Source organism: Bos indicus, chromosome 26 (assembly GCF_029378745.1).
Source record: "Bos indicus isolate NIAB-ARS_2022 breed Sahiwal x Tharparkar chromosome 26, NIAB-ARS_B.indTharparkar_mat_pri_1.0, whole genome shotgun sequence".
NCBI classification, from domain to species: domain Eukaryota; kingdom Metazoa; phylum Chordata; class Mammalia; order Artiodactyla; family Bovidae; genus Bos; species Bos indicus.
The window spans coordinates 8,550,309-8,571,450 of record NC_091785.1 but is presented as its reverse complement, the minus strand read 5'-3'; the positions used below and the strand labels follow the sequence as shown (position 1 = coordinate 8,571,450).

General features: G+C 36.6%; 1 protein-coding gene across 7 annotated transcripts in view; it reads right to left on the bottom strand.

Annotated features, from left to right (window-relative positions):
- Positions 1–21,142, bottom strand: part of A1CF (APOBEC1 complementation factor) — a 102,765-nt gene that overhangs the window by 36,055 nt on the left and 45,568 nt on the right. For 6 of the 7 annotated variants that reach the window (XM_070780423.1, XM_070780427.1, XM_070780426.1 and 3 more), the window contains 3 exons: positions 9,182–9,316; positions 7,257–7,387; positions 2,077–2,315 (listed from right to left, as the gene is read on the bottom strand). In XM_070780423.1, coding sequence (XP_070636524.1) covers positions 2,077–2,315; positions 7,257–7,387; positions 9,182–9,316 — 505 coding nt within the window. The remainder of the gene's footprint in view (positions 1–2,076; positions 2,316–7,256; positions 7,388–9,181; positions 9,317–21,142) is intronic. The other variant, XM_070780429.1, reaches the window with a different exon arrangement.

Below are 21,142 nucleotides of genomic sequence, written 5' to 3'. Positions count from 1 at the left end.
GAGAGGGGAAAGGGTAACTCATTCTAGTAGGGGATACAGCACTGGGAATAAAGGACACAAAATGAGCAAGGCGTTGTCTAGGACGTTGAGTTTGTCCTGAGAGAAAGGAGGGGTTTTTATCAGAAAACAGAATGTACAATGTATGTTTAAAAAGAACTGGAACCCTGAGTGAAAGGCCTTGAATGACAGGCTCAGAGGCTTATGGTTTATCTCATATATGCAGCAAGAGAGTTCAAGTAATATTTTTTAATAATTTTTAACTAATAGTATTTTTAACTAATTTTTTCACTGAGTGAGTGACAACATTCAGCCTCTTAACAAAGAGGCTGAATTTCTGCTATGTAAAAGAACTTGTAGAAAGGATGATGGCATATTTTAGGAACACTACTCTGGGGGGAAAGTTCAGGATGGAGTCAGTTGAAGGTGAGATCCATTGAAGAGAAAGCAGAGCTGAGAGAATAATTAGGAGACCTTGTTAAAAAAAAAAAAAAAAAATCCAAGGTTGGGCATATATGTGTTAAGCCTACAATGATGGCCCAAGAACATGATGGAAATGAGGGGCTTTTCGATACCAGAATTGTTGGTGTTGAAGAGGACAGTAAAATATTAAGTTCTTGTCACTGAGAGGCTAGGTAAGAAGTGTGAAGAGTTTTAGTGATTCTATGCCCCTTGGTCAGGCACCTTGACCACTGGGTAGTGAATTTATGTTCATTTCTTTTTTATTTTGACTATTCACTTTTTAATGGACGTTTCCATGTTGAACCTATCCACCTCTCAGGACAAAACATTTTTATTGTTAAATTTTAAATATTGATTTCATCTTCCCTAATCTTTGTAAAATTTCCCTTTCCTATGTTTTCTAATACTAATGTTGTTCAGTCACCCAGCTGTGTCCAACTCTTTGGAATCCCATAGACTACATGTACAAAATTTATGAATATTACTTTAGATATAAAAATATCCACCTCAATAGATTCAGCAATTTTGGGGGCTAGCTCATATTTTTCACTTTAAGCTGCCTTCATAGTATTAAAAAATATTCCTCAAGCTCAGAAGCCATATTTCAATTTTGAAAAATTTTAGAGGGCTAATCCTGTTAGTATTTTTTAAGAATGTGTATAGGGCAGCATACATCTATTGTTGCTGTTTTGCTTTGTTTCAAATTAAGGTGGTCTTCCATAGTGCTTAAGAGAAACATTGATTCCAGTGTGTTCAATCAGTTATTCTTGAAATCCTTATCATTTTAATGTTAATTCATTTCAATACCTTACTTTGTGTAAGTTTTGGCAAATATTTTAAAATAAGCACAGACTTTCAATAATTCTTCCTAAGTTGATCTGACTGAGACAGTGTCTTGGTGGAACTTTCTAAACCTAGGAATTTATGGTCGTTGCCCAGACAGGATCTGCCTTGTATTTATAGCACCGAACTAAGGTGTCCTTTTATGGAAAGCTATTATTTCTAATTTCTGAAATTACAAATTATTAGACAGTTCAGTTCAGCTGCTCAGTTGTGTCCAACTCTTTGCGGCCGCATGGACTGCAGCACACCAGGCCTTCCTATCTATCACCAACTCCAGGAGTTCACTCAAACTCATGCCCATTGAGTCGGTGATGCTACTAGGGGGTTATAATAAAAGTATGCCACTTAATTGTCATTGGGATAATGTTTCACTTGCATATCTATTATTTCTTCATTATGATGGATAATATACCTTATTTCTAATAAGTTTGATAATGAAAATGATACATAAAGATAACTGTTGATTGATAAATTTACGGAGATTCTTCAGTTTAAAGATTCAGTACAGCGTTGCTATAGCTCGAGCTTCTAGATTTCTCCTATGCATGTGTATTGGATTTAATGGACAGTGAATAGTTTTCAGAACCTAATCTGTGAAAACTCTAGGGAACAGAATTAACTGTGAGAAAAGAAAGATGGAGAGTTTAAAATGTTGCGTAATGAGAGATAAAGAGCAAAGAAACGGATACAGGGTTTTGCTTCCTTTGCTAAGAAGCTCAGCAGCCTGAAGCAGGCAGGAGGGAGTGACGCCTCCTCTCTGAGGATGGTCCTAACCTGGGAGAAGCTTCCTCCGGGCCATGGCAGCTGCCCGGTGATTCTCATATTCCACGAAGGCAAAGCCACGGTTTTTGGTTTTATCTGCAGCACTTGGATAGACGATGACATCCACGACTCCTTCGGTGACCTTTTTCATCTCTGATAAGATTTCTTCTCTCTTTTTGGTCTTTGGAATTCCCCCGACAAACAATCGGCAGTTGTCCACACTGGCACAGACCCCTAAGAGACGCCCATTTCTGCCAAAAGAGCAGGTATTTTGATTGGTGAGAATCCTTGTGTGGTTAAGGTTTAAGACAGAAGTTGAACATGTCTGGCCTTGGAACTTTTATTAAGGTCTGTGGATGTGTGACGTTTGGCTACCTTTAGGGTTTAGATTGCTTTTGGAAGGGAACGGCTTTGGGGAAATTCTGCTTAAAAAAAAATTTTTTTTTTAAATTGGAGTACAATTGCTTTACAATATTGTGTTAGTTTCTGCTATACAACAAATCAAATTAACTATATGTATACACATATCCCCTCCTTCCTGAGCCTTCCGCACACCCTTCTGTGCCACCCCTCTAGGTCATCACGGAGCCCGGAGTTGAGATCCCTGTGCTATATAGCAGCTTCCCATTGCTATCTTAAAAAAGAAAAAAAATTGAAGCTGAGTAGTATCTGCTGTCTTTAGACTCACTGTAAATTCACTAGCTATTGCCAATCCTCAAACCTCCCAAGTATTAATATATCACCAATCCTGAGGCCTTTACACCAGGCCTAACCTACACATGTAACTTGCCTGGCTGCCCTGAAGGTATCTGAGGTTGCAACCCCTGGTGCTCCCTTTCTTTTCCAACCAAATAGAAGCTATTCTGACATCACTATTCAAGATAGGCCATATACAGAACTGATTTTCACATATTATCTTATTTGACCGACACAAGGAGAATGTGAGATGGACAAAATCAGTATTGTTTCCATTTTTCAGTTGAAGAACTTGAGACTCCAAGAAATGAAATGACTTGCTTACAATGTTGCAGGTTTTAAGATATAAAATTGGCCTCTGGACTCAATTCAATCTCCCTTTCTCACACTGTACATGTTGCTTATTGGCAAGATGATGGGTACGTTTGCCAAGATGAGATCGGTTCAACTTTTCCAGGAGCATTTGGCAAAATGCATAAAAAAGTCTTCACTGTGGGAAACCTTTGGCCATATGATGGCCCTCTGTGGTGAGTATCCTCAGAAATAGAGATGAGCACTAGAATTTTGTGTAAAGTTATTCACTGCTACTATTTAAAATCTCTCCCAAATTGGAAATGAGCAAAATATTCCATCATAGAGAGCTGGTTTAATGTATCTCAGCGGAGATGACATTGATTCTAGGGCTGGGTATTTCCTTATTGTATTCTGTGGTGTGTTTGTCCTCCCTCTTTCTCACCCACTAAATGCCGGGAGCCACCCATTAGGTCATCCAAGACAGCCTCGTCACCTCTCATGTCCCTTAGGGTAGACAATACTGCTCCTGGCTGAGATGCCCTGGGAAATAAAAGACGAGCATTTGTGACATAGAATGCTCTGTAGCCAATAAACATAGTAACATAGGAGAGGCTGTGATAGTTGAAAACATCAGTTCAGCCTGTGCTGTTGGGTTAAAAAAAAAAAAAAAGACTATAAAATGAGTATATGAGAAAGCCACTTTGATTAAAACTGTATAGAAAGTCTAGAAAGACTATAAAAATTCAACATAGGGCAATGAAGAATGGTTTGAACTTTTATTACTTCTTTTTTTTTTTTTGGCTGTTTTTGTGTGTTGTGTGTAGGCTATGTGACTTTTTTAATAACACAAAGTTATTAAAAATGGGTAAATTTCCCTTAACAGAAACCACTCATTCATTAGGAATAAAAAGTGCTTAAGGAGGAGATTGCTCCTAATTCTTGCTTCTGGTGGTTCTCAGTTGTGTGGCAGATGTTTGACCAGGGTCTATGCTTTGCTGAAGAATCAATAACTGCGTATCAGACCTGTGACGGGTCTGTCTCTATTTGGTGAACATTGTCCTAGGAATGTGGTTTTTCATGAGGGGTGAAAGGGTTGATAAAATGAACTTTGTTTTTTTCTTTAAAAAAACAAACCTTTTGCTTCAAGATATTATTTATTTAGAAAATACATTATTGATCATTAAGGAGCTGGTCTTATCAATTACCAGTAGGGGGAGCTTGGAGTCTCCATATCCTGTTTTCAGAGCTGTGTGATTTGTCAGGCAAACCACTCCAGTATTCTTGCCTGGAAAATCCCATGAACAGAGGAGCCTGGTGGACTGCAGTCCATGGGGTCACAAAGAGTCCAGCATGACTGAGCAACTAACACTTTCACTTTTCCAAGAATTGCTTGGAGATGAAAAACTATGTCTCAAAAGCTGAGGGCATGACTTTAATGTCGCCAGAAGCCAGGCATTTAGAAGATACTCAGTGGATATTTGATGAGGAGGAGGCTGACATGACAATTGTGAGTCTTTTCCAGATAAGAACTTTATCTACCTCCTGAGAGATAGTGGCCTTTATCCTACTCATTAAAATTTAAAGTCACTGTATGCCTTCACCTTGCTTCTGGCATCCAACCTGAACTTTGGAATTTTGGCCACCACTTTTCTCTTTCCAAATACTTTGTCATATTTCTCCTCTTCCTTCTCACCCTCCTCCTGTCATCGCCATAACCATCAGCAGACATTTATAGAGCATCTGACGTGTCAGGCACTGAGCTTTACATGCATTATCTCTTTTTTTTTTCATTACGCCCCCCATGAGGTACAGATACTTTTATTTCTATTTTAAAGGTGAAGACATTGAAATTCACAGAGGAGAGTGTTATTTTTCAGTGGATTGTGTTTAATGTTCATACCCTGTTTTCAAAAAGGATTGACAGGCTCCAGTATGTAACAGTATGCTAAGAAGGCCCAGCAAACTCTATTGATTCCCTATACAGCCAATTCTACACCCATCTCAACTTAAAAGCTCTTTTGGCAATAATCCTTACTGCCAAGACATCCAGATACCATGAGAGATCAAGGAATGGAGAATCCTCTAATTCCTGAGAACATATAACTAATATTAAAAGCTATACTAGGATATAGCTTTTTATAGCCCTTTCTGAAACAATTTGGTATGTATTATTTCATATGATGGATGCCCAGAATAACTCGGTGTGATCATATGATAGTATAACAATGATGCTGAAAGAGGTCAAAGGATTTGTTCCAAAGAATCTGGACTAGACCTCAGATCTCCTGATTCTCATCTCCCAAAATTCTGCACATAGCAGAACTCTTTTGGATCCATGGAGCCATATGTTGGGGGAGCCTCCTTTATGTTTTTCCTAAGACTCTGTTCTAGAATCCAATCCTGAGACGGAATGGCTAGACTACTAGCAGTTGCCAAGTCCGGTAAATCTCACTGTGGCTAAGGGGCTTAAGAAAAATGATCCAGTAGTTGACTGACTTACGGAATTACGGGGATAATGTGGCACTTATTTCGGGCCTATAAGAAGTGAGAGAAAAATAATGGTGGGAAATCTGCTGTCTTTGTACTCATCAAATTTCAGATTCCATCATTTTTAAGGTGTGACTCTGTTACAGGAAGGAATGTCTTCCTTCCTTCCTGTGAAAAACAGCATCTCAGAATTAATGTTGCTAATATGTGACTTCTGTTCTGAATACTGAGCTAAACATTTAAAAATCTTGGTAACATCCCCATAATAAATCTATGAAATAGTATTATTATTCTTCCCACTTTGTAGATGAGGAAATTGAGGCTCAGAGAGGTCAAGTCACTTTTTGACACTCACCTGAAACCCGTCTGACCCCAAGCTATTCCTTTTTCACTTAGTACACTAATCTTTGCTCTTGGTGACCCTGGGCTTCCTTAAGAAAGGGTTTATGGCACTTCCCTCTAGTTTACGTTTTGGAACTCAAACATTTTCATGAAGTTTAGTCCTATTGCCAATTTATTGATTGTATAGGGTCAGGTGTGTCCTGGAACCTTCTGCTAATTTCATGGCTTCAAATATTACCTTTATTTGGCTGACCCCCAGTTTATACTGCAATAGTGACCATTCTCCTGACTCTGGTGTCACACAGTCATCGCCTCAGTGTCTCCCCTGGGACGTGTAATGTTCATCTCAGGTGTTGCCTGTCCCCAGCATAGCACTTCACGTTTTCCTGCTATTCTCCCAGCCTGCTCCATCTCAGTGACACTATCACCCCCGCAGAGACTTGAACCAAAATCCAATTTTCTTCTAAATCCAATACTTAGCCAGTCTTGTCTATTCAACCTCCAAAATATCTCCCACATCTGACTTTTTATCACCTACACCACCAACCAACCCCTTTGTCTAACCACCGCCATTTCCTGCCTAGTTCTAGACACAGTGGCAGCCTTGGAATTGCTTTTCCCTCTTTTAGTCCTTACCCTGGGCACTTAATAGCTGGAGGAATATTTTTAAAAAGTATGACTCTAGTTAAACTCAGTGATTTCCCCTTTTATTAGACTAAAATCCAGATTCTTAAAGATGAAATATGACTCTCCAACTAACTGTATTGCCCTCAACCCTCCTCTCCTCACTCTGTTCTGAACATTGGCTTTTTTTCTGTTCTCTAAAACATCACGCTTACTGTCATTTTGAGACCTTTTTCACTTGTTGTTCTTTCTTTCTCTGCAATGATCTTCCTCTAGGTCTGACTATCGTGGTGGATTCTTTTCATTCAATCTCAGATCAAATTTTGCTTCCCAGAAGAGTATTTTCATAAATACATCACATTAGAACAGCAACCTCTTCACACAGCTTTATCCCATTTCCTGGTTTTATTTTTTCAAACTCTTTTGAATACATCCAATTGCTTAGTATGACTGGAGGAAAGTGTTCCTTGATACTTCTAATGGTTTGAACAGTGGCCAGCACGTATTTATGAAATGGATAAATGAATGAATTTTGTTTCTTTGAATAGTTTACAGAACTTAGTCTGGCACCTTATATAGTGTTGGCTAAATAAATGTTTCATTAAATTGATTTCCAAGGAAAAGAACTAACATATTTTTTTCCCCTGATTTTGGCTATCTTTTGCATATACTAAAATATAGATAAACTTGATAGAAGAATAGATAAAAGTACATTGATTCACTTTTAATCTAGAAGAGATAGATCTTACCTGATTTCATAATTATTAAGTTGCTTGATTGCGTTCTTGGCTTCCTGTTTATTTGAGAATGTTACAAATGCATAGCCTCTATTGTTGCCATTAAAATCCATCATCATTCTCATTTCATAAATTTTACCAATCTACAAGTAATGAAAAGAGAGAATTCATATTTAAACACACATACACATACACACAATGGTTTGAAGTCTGCCTCTACCACATTTGGTATTTGCATCTCATATAAATGAATGGTTCACATGTTTTCATGCTGGCTTCAAATTTGTCTTCTGACTCATCAGCAAAGTCAAGATAATAAAGAAAACGTGTGCAAGTGGCATTTCAGCCTGAGTTGCCAGGATATATATTTTTTTGATAGAGCAAGTGACCGTTCATCACACAATTATCTGGGGATTTATACACCACTTTAAGGACCAGAAAACACATTTGTCATCAGAAGTACAATTTTTTGATAGATTTGTCCTTATTCTCTACATTGACCTCTGAAGTCTCTATAGTTTTATCTTTACTTGGTTGTTCTCTATCTACCCTTAGTGTTTGAAAACCAAAACTAGGAACACTCATTTGGAACATTGCAAAACTGACTTATTTGCTATCTTTCCCCCCACCATGATACAAAGGTGAACGGAGCAGGTGTATTTCAGAGGATGGTCTGGGAAGCCCTGTTTTCTCCATCTGTAGGCGGAAGGCAAATGCTAGTGTTAATGCAACTGATCTGGGGCCAGACCTCCATGGCCACAGGGTGCTCCCTCTGTCCCTCGGTGCAGCTCCTGTGTTGCCTCTAAACTACTCTCTCCTGCTTCCCCAACTATTCTTCATAATCCAGATACAGTAGCTCATCATTGCTGGCTGCTATAAGAAGGATGGTTGACATAGATGTGAGGGACACGTGCGAGAAGAGGCATTATTCAGCAAATGCTATTATTGCAGTGGTGGCTTCCCCTCAGCTCAGCCTCACCCCATGCCACCCCAGGTATTCAGTGATGGACACCTGTTTCTCCTGCGCTCATTAGAAAAAAATTCAAGCATGGTTCATCTCTGCATTTCAGGGGGCTTTGGCACTTATTTTCACGTTCAGTATATAAGATTCTTACAGGATGAAGTCCTCATAATTTGTGCGTGTGCCAAATAATGTTGTTTGTATAAAATTAAAAGTAGTTCTGAAACAGGCTGAATTACACACATACAAACAGATAGATGATTTTGGCATTAGGAAAAGAAATAGCCAAACTCTCATTTTCACTAAATTTTCTAGGAATATGATTGTTTTAAACACCTACTTGGTAAATTATCAAGAATGTCAATTTTGCATCACTTTGGGTTCAGTAGCAAAATACAATTTAGAGTTAAAACTGAGGAAATTTATTCCTCAATTATGTAATAACCTTGAAAAACCATGTTATTAATCTTGCTTATCACATTCAAATTTTTGCAAAATTTTTTAGAAAGAAATTTTTTCTTTCTGGATCAATATATACAGGTACATGGTTGAGCCATGACAAACATATGCATTTTTTAAAATTTTACAGTCTTACACTTTATAAAACCATAGTAACATTTAAGTTGAAGCAATATCTTATTTTAGACAGGTTGTTGTAGTGTTATTCTAGACTGACAAATATGTTGAGTTTGCAGTAAGATGGCTTTGCCAGTGGAGATGGGGGATTGAAATACAGATTTAAAAGTCATCAGCAATGGTAGTTTCAGCTGTGAGTAATAGAGAAGAGAGAATTCAAGGCATTGATAATTAGAGGCAAATCACTAATAGCTAGGAAGGTTTTAACTTTGTCCATGATTGAGGAGTGGCAATTGGAAGAGAAACCGTCACTGACCAATAAAAATGAGGGTGAAAGCGAGGTGAAGAGAATAGAATCTTTTTCATTAAAAGATTAAAAAAAAATCATCTTCAGACTCACTTTTTCACATAGTGGGATAAGCTCATCTTCAAAAAGGTCTCGGGGGAGTTTTCCAATAAAAATTTCACAGCCCCTTTCTGGGGGTGCAGCATCCCAACCAGGTGGGGGACCTCCGTATTTTCTTTGTCCATTTTCCTGCGAATTCCATATGGAGTATAGGAGGGAGGAAAAAGCAATACAATCTTTAGTTTGAGTTCCTCGAGCATTTTCAAAATCATTTCTTAATAAGGAAGATGCTTATTGACAAGTAATAGTAGACTAGTCAGATAAAAATTGAAGTCTCTTCAATGTGGATTTTAACACCATGTTCTTTGCTTCAGGGACTTGCTCCAGATAAGCACAGTGAAAACTTATAAAGTGCTGGACAAATATAAGGGGTCATTATTATTTTTTGATTGCCATTCAAACTCACCAATGCCTGATCATCAAAGAATCTGACCCTAATTTGAATCTGGGGTTTTGATTTAATGTTGAAGTCTATGAGGGTTCTGGAGCTGGACTCTTTGGCTCTGGGATCCACTAGCTGTGGGACTTTGGACAAATGTCTTGACTTCTCAGATCCTGAGTGTTTTTCATCTACAAAGTGGAGACATAATCAGCTTTTGATTAAAGGAGATAATGCATCAAATGTGCATGGCACAGGTCTTGGCATGTGATATATATTCAATAGTTACTAACCCTCTTCTTGCCTGCTTAGATTGAGGTGGTTTCATGAGCAAGGCAATGTGAACCCCTAATTAGAAACATCATGAAGGTTAGCATTGGAACTGGCTACTTTGGGGGGTCCCCAGCGAGGGACTTAAATCTGTCTTTGAAGTTGACAAGACCGATGAGAGGTGTTCACTAATGTTGGATCTTTGTGGGGAGCCAATGCTGTTCTCAGCCCAAATATAATTAGCTTTGATTTTTTCCTTTGTCATAAAAAGACCTCTGGTAAATTCAGTGTCCTTTTTTATTTTTAATTGGAATATAATTGCCTTACAAAGTTGTGTTAGTTCCTGCTATACAGCAGTGTTAATCAGCTCTATAATGTTCTTTTCAGGGAGGAGTAGTGCAGGGTTTTCTGCCAGTGCTGTCTTTATTTTTCTGAAAGTTAATGACCCAAAAATAACTTCAGGGGCCCCAAAGTGAAAGGCCTAATCCGCCACTACTGAGCTGACAGTTCATTTGCTAGAGAGGGATAAATTTACTTTTCACTTAGGCATAGCCAGAGCTCTTTGTTATTATACTTGATTGTGATTTTTGGAAAAAGGAAAATGTAAGGAACCCAATGTCCATATTCATTACTAACTTCTACCATGATTACTTAAAACTTTTTTATACCATAAAATGATACATGATGTTGGAAGAAACATGGTAATGTATAAAGTAAAACAGAAAAATTTCTCAACGTGTCACCCTATTTGTAGAAGCAGTTGTTAAGTTCGCCTGCCTTTCCAAATACTTTTCTATGTATATTTCTAAAAGACACATTTTAGTTATTTAAGGACTTGTTTTACATGGTAGTTGTTTGTTAAAAATCAAAGTAAAGCAGTTTCTAGTTTCACTGTTAAATCTTTGTGAATACTAACTTGAGACTTTCTCAGTTATTTTATAATTGATAATATAAAAGCTTTTTGGATTACGGTATCTAAATAGTGTCTTTAATTGTAATCATGTTTAAAATCCCTAATAATTTAATCATGTTGCTTTAAATTAAAAAGATGTCATGTGGGTATTCTACCTTGCCTTGATTACTTTTTGCTTCAAACAAGTAGGTGCTTCTCCTTTTACTAAACATGGAAATATTTGCCTCAAGAGTTCTTCTATTTTTTTCCTTCCCCTATATTCTTTTAGGATTATTCATTAAAAAAGCTTTCACTGAGAAATCTGAGAAATGAAATGTATTATACTTATAGGAAAAAACTTAAGAATTCAATGAGCTATGTCTCAACCAAGAATTTCCTAAAAAATGAATTTGATATTTTTGGAGACATTTAAGATTTTATTTATTTAACAAATATCTATATAGTGCTTACTACATACAAGTCTCTCTTCTAATTCTCAAATAGTATTATAGGTTATGAACTATGCCTGTCCTGATTTTACAGAAGACATTTTACAGAAGCCCGCAAAAGATTAAATAATTTGCCAAGATTCTGTGGTTGGGAAGTGGGGAAGTCAGAATTTAAAGCCAGGCAGTCTGGTGTCAGAGTCCATCAGCTTAATTTCTACTATGTTTTGCGTTGTTATATGAAAACCTAGTCACTTATAACAGATTCATACATTCAGTTACTTATTTATGAAAAAATTGTCATGCCATTAAATTGCAGGCTCTCTGTTGCTTTTAAAATCATTCCAACTTCCAATCATTTTACTACACAAATTTTGGAAAGAACATACCTCACACCTACTTCTTACAGAGAGAAATATTTCTATTGCCCATTCTATAGTCCATCTCCTAGGACTGACTGTTACCATTGAATTGATGCAGATCCCTCTGAGGCCATTTCTATTTATCGTAAGTATCTGGAGATATACTTCCCAATGGATTATTGGAATAAATTTAATATAAACTTGGGAATATTTGTATCTTCGACCTAAGGAAACAAAGTTTCATTGCATAATAGTGAAGTGGCTATTCCAGAATTTCTCATTTGACAAGTTTTGATAGCTTGAAAATAAATAGGCAACCAGCAGATTGACCTTTAGAATTTCCTCCTGAAGTTTCTTGCTATTACTAAAAATGTCACCAAACTGTTTTGTGCATATCGTATATTTAGAACTCATGTGATTATGAGCCAAAATGATTGATTAGGAGAGATTATTAATTCTGTTGTTTCTGTAACACCAAGAGTATTTTGGGGAATCACCAAGAATCTGACTGATGCAGAGATGCCATGAAGTTCAGACACTGGGGGAGATTGTCCTGTGAACAACCCACTGGGCTCAGAATGCACCAGTTAATGGGGGTCCAGGCCAGTTTAAGACAGGCTCTGGGCATTAGTCATGGGGTTAGAATAGCTGTCCACTACTTGGACAGTTGGAAGCTGAATTGCTGGTATTTTAGGCACCATGTTTATAGTTGAGGAATTTAAAATAGATAAAGCACAATTAGAGCTGCTCCTCCCTCTCCTGGCTGATGTCCTTCTTATGGGGTGCATTCTTCCAGCAGCATACATGTATAAATAGTTAGAGATAAAAAATACAGGTTTTTGTTTTCTATGAGAGAATGTTCATTAAACTCTGGGATCTTTTATTTTTCCATTCAAAGATGTGAATGTCACATATAAATAGGTGAAAATCTTCAACTATATAAATTTCAAAATTAAAGACCTAATTCTAACTATAAATCCAGTGGTTTTAATTTAGATACTGAATACTGAGCTTACCCATAACTCAGTTATATGTTAAGAGTATTTGGAAGTCCTTTCTGCCACAGATATTTTAAGCCCTTTCATGAAGGAACCACAGAGTCTTTAAGAAATTTTATATACTGTCTTCTTCACCTTGGTTAAAACCACCCAACCTTTAATACATGATTCTGAGCAATACATCTTAGCTTGAAGGACAAGCGGACCGGGTTAATTTGGGCCACCTGGCATCTGATCTTTGACTACATATGAGAAATCTGGGCAAAACTGCCTTTTTCCTGTAAGAGTCAAAAATGCCCACATACTTGCTTTCCTAGTGTCCCTTGTAGCTGGGATAGTTCTAGTTATAATTAAGTTAAGTTGGGTTCTGGTGCAGAAACAGTCACGGTGCTGACATTAGCATTGACGGTGGATATGTCTTATTACCATTCCAGATTTGTGCATGGTTCTGGTTTCATTTCTAAGAGTTTACCCTTTTTGAAATTATTTTAATATTAGTATTTATTTTTTAAATTGAAACAGTTGATTTCTGATGTTGTGTTATTAATAGTTTCAGGTGTATAGCAAAGTGATTCCATTATACGTGTATATATATTTATATATATATTTTCGTAAAAGCTTACATCTTTTTTACTCTTGAATCTAGTTCTCTAAATCCAAAATTTCTAGAAACCCATACCCTTTTAATCAACTGCTTTTCTGCTTAATCAGCCAGAGTTTACCTCTAATACTTGTCCATAATAGTCACAGCAACTGAAAAAACAACAGCTAACCCTGAGTCAGGATCTGTGCAAATGCTTTCCATGTATTAATTAATTTAACCTTCTCAACAAACATGTGAGGATATTATTATTACTTTCATTTTGTGGGTAAGAAATTCAAGGTGCAGAATGTGTCCAAAGACATACAAACAGTAAGTGACAAAGACAACATTTGAATCCTGAGTCCATACTTGTAGTTTTAGTGTTATTTTTCTTTTTTAAAAATATTAACCTAATATGCTCATTTTACAGAGGAGGAAGCTGAATCCAGAGATATTATGTGACTGCCATAAGGTTGCATTGGTTTAATGTATTGCAGAAAAGATAGACTAAAAGTTCTCTGGTCCTCAATCCGGTGAATGTGGCATATGTACTGTTCACAGTTCGTGATGACCTCTCTTCTCAGGCTTAGCATCTCACAGTTTTGCGTGTTGTGTGCCACGCTCGCTTTCTTGTTCAGCCTCATCAGACATGGATACCAGATGGTTGGTTGTCTTGATAAATGAGCCCATTCATAAACTAGAAGGACATTAATTAATGAACCCTCATTCAGTCTATTTTCCTGAGTAGTAATTTCAACTCCTTTAACTGGTTCTTTGGAAATTTTATATTCCAAATCTGTAATCATCTTTGTGGTTCCCTTTGGTCCTTTGTATTTTCTTGCCAAGAGGGAAGAAACTGTGTATATTTCCTTACTAAACTGCTTTCAGATGTTCTCCAACCCATTTTCCAATTGACTGTGTATGTATCTATTTCTATTTCCGTTCTCTTAAGTGCTGGACAATCTCCCCGAGTTTGTGGCGTTTCTAGCCTTCACAAGCATGCCAGTCACCAGTGTCATACCGAGAACCATGGTTCTATGACTAAACTCCTGTGGTCTGTCCTCATGGTTGATGCCTACACCTGGAGAACAGCTCTATAGACTGTCTCTGTTGGAGTTCATACATTACTACCGTGTTTTCCTAGTTGCTGATTTGTGAAATTGAATAAAGGTCTTTACTAGACCTTATCATTATTACCTTCCACCTGTAAAACACCTATACCTCAACATGTGACAGTTCAAGGCAAATCTTAGGGGCCTTAAATAAGAAGCACCGAAAGAATCTCCTTAGTTGTGGTTTTACCTTTGATCTGCTGCTAATGCTGTTATTGTTGTGGAGGACAACAGACAGTGCTATAAGGAATGTTTATTTTGTTAATTCTGTCTGAAAGATAACAGTCTGTTTTGTGTATTATTTGTTTCCCCACACATTTTAAGATCAGTGACTTCAAATTGGTAAAATCTACTTTAGGCTGAGAATTTTTCCAAGGCAGAATTTATCTAACTTATATATGTTGGAAGTCGGCATTACCCTTGTTAGGTATTTTATTTTTTTTACAATCTTTGCAAGGCATACACAATATGAATGCCAGATATTTTTCTTAAAATAGAAAAATAACAATTGTAGTATAAAACTGAATAAGTGGGATGTTGGAATTTGTAGAAACATGGTACCATAGTTAGTAACAAACAGGCAAAGCCAGGGCATGACTATAATACATGAATATAAATTTAGTTTATTATCATACAGCCCAGAGTTTCTCAAAATATCATATGTGAGGTGATATTAGGTAGTTTATAGTCAACGTTTTATTTTAATAGTTATGCATTTATTTTATTGCACATTAGGAATGTAAGACTTTTCCCATTTACATAAATTAGAAAAAGTCTACTTTTAAAACTAAACAGTATTTCTGTTCAAATTTTTAAATAAATTTCTAAATGCTATTGTTGGTATGCATTTATGGCAAAAATCACACAGATGCAAATAGATTTTGGCTTTTGAAAATTTATCTATTTGTTTCAGTGTTCAAAGGGCTCTTATATTTGATCTTTAAAAAATGTATGGTTTGTCCATAGAAACGACTGTTAGCAAATTATGAATCATGTTCTTGATGTATCATTTTGGAAGAGTGACTGTTGAAATCCTATCACCTAGGAAGAGTTCTGATTTCAAGTTGTTAATTGTCTTATGAAGGCAGAACTAATTTGCTATCAAATGATGACTTTAATGATATCTTCTAATATTTCCCCTTTATTTTTAAGGTGTATGTGTGACAACCACCCTTTAGGATTTCAGTATCTCAGTAGTGGAAGTATTTACAAGCAAACAGGTTTTTAAAAATAACTTGTGTTTTGTAAAGCTTCCTAGACATTTTTGGCTAATTCATGGGAATATGAAATTCAAGAATATCCTTATACAAATTTAGAAATCAAAAAATACATATTTTGGAGTGTGTATGTGTGTTTCTGCATAAGAGAACAAGTGAAATGCCAGTTCACTTCTAAGACACTCTGTTTACATTTGCCTGAGGTTCACTGGTGTGGACTGCAAAGCATGTATTATCTTGAGACCAGGATTTACTGCGTTCATGTTCGTTTCTGGCTCTGGGTATGTGTCTTGTCTCACTGCTCCAACCTGCAGGAACCTATAAATTATATCTAAGAAATAGCTAGATGAAAGCTTTGGTGATTCCTTTATCTGTTTGGGGCTTTTATCATTTTGGAATGTGTAATTTATTCAATAGGCTCATCCAACGTTTTATTATAGATACAATTTGCCCTTTTGCATTGACTGACTGATAGTAGCCGAAGATCTGGTTAAATGACATAAAGATATTCACATGCAGATTTGACCTGATGTAGATTAAAAGCATTTGTTTTGGGTTAATTGTTCTATCCTTTTCTAGTTCAACATATGCCAAGGAGAATTCCAAATGCACTTGTTCTTTGAGCATGTGAGAAATCTTATACAGCAATTGTTCTCCTTACCACACCCAGAAGAATTTTTGACAAGCTAAGGGACTCAGCAAGGCACTAAATCTTTCCTCAGGAAATTCTTCATTTAAAAGGGAAAAAGATTAATGAGGTGATTGCAGAGGTCTTGGGAGGGTGTTAGGATGCTTGTGAAATGGAGTCTGATTTTTGCCATATTTAAGCGTGGAAACATATTCATAGAATGTGTTTTGAGTTAATTAATAGGATCCTTAAAGGAAATATAGGGATTTAAAAAATCCAATTGCATATCCACTTGACACTTCGTCCATTAATTATTCAAGACTTAATGACTTTCTTTTCATTGATTCACTGTCTTAAACTTATGCAAAAAAGAAAGTATCATTTTCTTACGTGGAGTATAATTCCCCACAAATGGAAGGTCATTATTTAAACAATACAAAAGAAGGAAACTGTGATTAAATTCTAGCCAGACATTGTTATCTACTAAAAACTGATCCCTAGTCCTGTTCTCTGTTTTAAAAGATTAGCAGGGGAAGGAGAGGTGTTTAAGATGTACCTCTAAAAACTTTCCTCATCAGAAAACTTAAAAGAGAATTGAAAGTGGAATAATTCTCTCATGATGAAATTCAAGGTTATCGAATGCTCTGTCAATGTATTGCTCAACATCACTTCAGCTCTCTGCCCTGCATCTCTGAAACAATGTTTTAAAAAAGGATCACAGCTACTGAAATCCCACCCAGCTTCATGATTGTATGCTTTTGTGATCTCACTTTTTTCTCTTTAGCTTATGTTAGAGAGTTCTCTTTGCATGTCATAATAAGATTTTAGGTGAAGATTAAGAGCTACTTATTTTTTTGTTGCTGACTGATATTAAACCAACAGGTAACAGTTTTAAAAGTCCTGAAGTTACCTGCAAACAAGGTCTAAAGTTCAAAACTGCCATCAATGCTTCTGTGTGAGTCATGAAATTTACACCATTTTTTAAGCCAACAAAACAGAAACCGTCATGTCCTTCTATTTTAAGGGAAAGCACTATAGTTCATATTTTGCAAATATTTTGAACCTTATATGGAAGACCTCATATGTAACCCACTCCCTATTAGGCGAGTGGAGAAGAAATTCATTGCTGTTTGAAAATAGCTCCTGGAATGTGTTTCTATTCCTTGGGATGCTGAAGTTCCCATCTCATGTCAGGTACATGCACTCTCTGCAAAAGGATCCACAGAGCTGCTCCTTCATCTGGAGTCTTCCACACCAGGCTATGGCATTGCTGGCCAATAAAAGCAAAGCTTCTTAGGAGCTTGAAAATGAAGTTAGCCTATGGGTGGCTGGAGTGGTGACCTTAAGGAATCATGCCTGTGATGATCTAATGGTACCACCCTATTCTCGTGTTTAGTGCCACCTATTTAAGGAATTAGCATTCATGCACTTGACGAATGACATAAGTCCCTGAATAATGGGGACCGGAGCAGGTGGTAAGAACAGGCAACAAAAGAAAAAGGAGGACCCAAGAGCTATATTTTGTCATGGAGTCAAACTTATTTCTGCCCCTAGGATTTTTGTGTGGTGGTTGGAAAAGAACGTCAATACCACAGAGTTTTTCCATCTGCTTCTTGCTGATCTAGTCTAGTTGAAGCCAGTTGTAAACTCTGGGATCCTAAGTTACTTATTTTATGGCACTGTTTGTAGAAAAAATTGCCACTTCAAAAGTACCCAAGGCCAGGTTCGATGCACGATACTGGATGCTTGGGGCTAGTGCACTGGGACGATCCAGAGGGAGGGTATGGGGAGGGAGGAGGGAGGAGGGTTCAGGATGGGGAACACATGTATACCCGTGGCGGATTCATTTTGATATTTGGCAAAACTAATACAATTATGTAAAGTTTAAAAAAAAAAAAAAAAGTACCCAAGGAAAGTTACTAAAGCACATTATACCAAACCAAAGAGATAGGGGAGTTAATTTGAGGCACATAAGCAGAGAATGGCCTTCTAATCAGATTAATGTTGATCTAATGCCATCTTTTGTACCTTTTGGCTTGTAGATATTTACTTAGGAATTGAACAAATTAGAAAATTAAAATATATAGTTGCAGTGAAACTCCAAATAAGAGAACACGCATGGAAAGGAAAGTTTGAGAAATTAAAGTTTGAGAATTAAAGTCTGTATTTTGTCCCTAGTTTGAGGAAATTGCTCCTAGGAGCAGACTGATGACTGATTGAAAAAGGAAGAGAAAGATGGAGAGCACTGATTTCTTATTTATCTGCTGTAATCTTACTGAAATTGAGGCACTCTATTGTCTTCACTGCTTACAACTCATTGTGCATTTTACAAATATTTTGGTTAATCAGTGCCCCCCAGGTGGTCCCCTCTGCTAAAGATGCTGCTTTGTTTTTGGCTCCTGGCCATGTTTGTTTGCTCTCATCCTTTATGTCTCAACTTCAATGTCATCTTGTCTGAGGAAGGCCTTCTACCATTCTGTCACTTGACCTGATTTATGATATTCATAGCGTTTAACAGGAGAAGGCGATGGCACTCCGCTCCAGTACTCTTGCCTGGAAAATCCCATGGACGGAGGAGCCTGGTAGGCTGCAGTTCATGGGGTCACTAAGGGTCGGACATGACTGAGCGACTTCACTTTCACTTTTCACTCTCATGCATTGGAGAAGGAAATGGCAACTCACTCCAGTGTTCTTGCCTGGAGAATCCCAGGGACAGGGGAGCCTGGTGGGCTGCCGTCTATGGGGTCGCACAGAGTCAGACAGGACTGAAGCGACTCAGCAGCAGTAGCAGCAGCAGCATTTAACATTCTATGCTATTATTTTATTTCTTGCTTATTTTCTGTCTTCCTTTGAGTAATTTTCATGAAGGTAGGCACCATGTCTCTATTTGTGGAGTAAATAAATAAGTGAAGGAATGAGGGTTTAGGCTTGAATTGGTGGGTAGGACAAGGAGGGATGCTCCTACTTCCTTTAAGGAATTTTAAACCCTCATCTATGTTATAGGGCATTTTCTTTAAGAACTGTGAATTAGAGAGCGGACTTGTGGTTGCCAAGGGGGAGGGGGAGCAGGGGAGGATTGGATTGGGAGTTTTGGGTTAGCAGATGTAAACTATATATATATATATATGCATGCAGTGGATAAGCAAGGTCCTATAGTACAGCACAGGGAACTATATTCAATATCCTGTAGTAAACCATAATGGAAAAGTATATGAAAAAAGAATATATATAGGTACACACACACACGCACACACGCACACGTATAACTGAATCACTTTACTGTACATCAGAAATTAACAAGGCACTGTAAATCAACTGTACTTCAATATTTTAAAAACCTATGGATTAACTTATAGAGTACTAAATGAAGGGTAAGAGTTGGGAGTCAGCAAACTTTTTCTGTAAAAGGCCAGATAGTTGATATTTTAGGATTTAAAAAAAACAACCTTCTAAAATTGTGAGAACCACTCATGTCCTTAAATTACTGCAAAAACAGGCTGTGGCCACATGTGAGTCACAGATCAGTTTGCTGACCTCTGGCTTATGTCTGTACTCAACTGTATAACTCTGGACCTTGTTTTCCAACAATGAAATGGAAGTGTTGGATTATATCAGTATTAAATATGCATACAGCAAACATATAAAGAATTAGAATCGCCTAGTGAAGCCAAGCATCTATCATCCAGCTTCAATAATGAAGTTTTCTTCATTAAATTTTCCCAGGTTTTCTATTCCTAACTGAATGCTTATAGAAATACTTTCTACTTTATGAGATTTTTTCCTCGAAATAAAAATAATCCATATTCACTATAAAGAGTTTGGAAAATAAAGAAGAGCACAAGAAAGAAAAAGCTTTCCTTATCAGAGATTACCTTTTATTATCTTCTAATATTTGTGTGTGAATAATTTCTTAAAATATGATCTGTAAGCTGATACATACAGGTTTGCTTTCTTATTTTTAACTAAATTTTTAAATTTGGACATTGTCCCATGTCTTTCTTTGAAATCACAGTTTTATATGACCATATAATTTGGAAATATAAGGGTGACATATTTTATATGACCAGTAATATTTTATTGGACATTTATGATGATATGTCCAATATTTTTAAACATTTTAAATTCCACTATGATGAACATCCTTATGTCTAAATATTAGTCCTTATTCCTTAGATCAAAGACTATGGTCAATTTTAAGGCTCTAAACAGAAATGTGATATCCATTTAATGCAGTCTTATGGTGTCCTTTTAAATTCTAGATAAATTAATTTTCATTGCAATTAGTTGATATGCATTTTAGGCCAGCTGCTATAATTTATACTTCTGTAATCTCAAGGACTAATACTAACACATTGTGTTTCATAATAAGGATTAGGGGAAAAAGCAAAGGAAATTTTGTTAAAAACAACCACTGCATTAGACAACAGTAGGACGGACATACCACATAAATATTTGTGTTGTAATAATTTTTAGAAAATAGATGATCTATAGGGTAATTGGACAAAATATTAACACACACCATATTTTAAATCACTTAAAAATACTATATAACCAGCGGGTCTTCTTTAAAGTATATTCAGACTACTTACGAGTGATCTTTATTAACTATATATTTAGACTTCCCTGTAGCAGAACTGGTGTAAACTGACCCCACATTGGGTAGAAATTTGTCTGAAAATAATCGTCTATGAAAATGTATTTTTCTAGTTTTAAGGAGAAAATTCTGGAAAAAAGGCGCGTCAGATGTCACAGAGTTGATGACCCACACTAGTAATACATTCTGGAGGAAAGGATCATCGTAATGTTATTTTTTTTCCCCTGTGTGTGTGTCAAATATATGGTAGTTTTGGAAGATCTGGGAAGTACAGTTAAGAGTGGAAAAGTGAAAAAAACTCTGTATCTAATTCCATTGCCTAGAGACAAATTTTATTTACAAGTTAACATTTCAGCACACATCTGAAATCTCTCTATGTGGCATAATGAGACTAAGTTGAAAGTTTAGCTTGTCAACATTACACAATTTTTATAGCAATATTTATTGAACCTCTATTTATTAAAATTCTTTTAT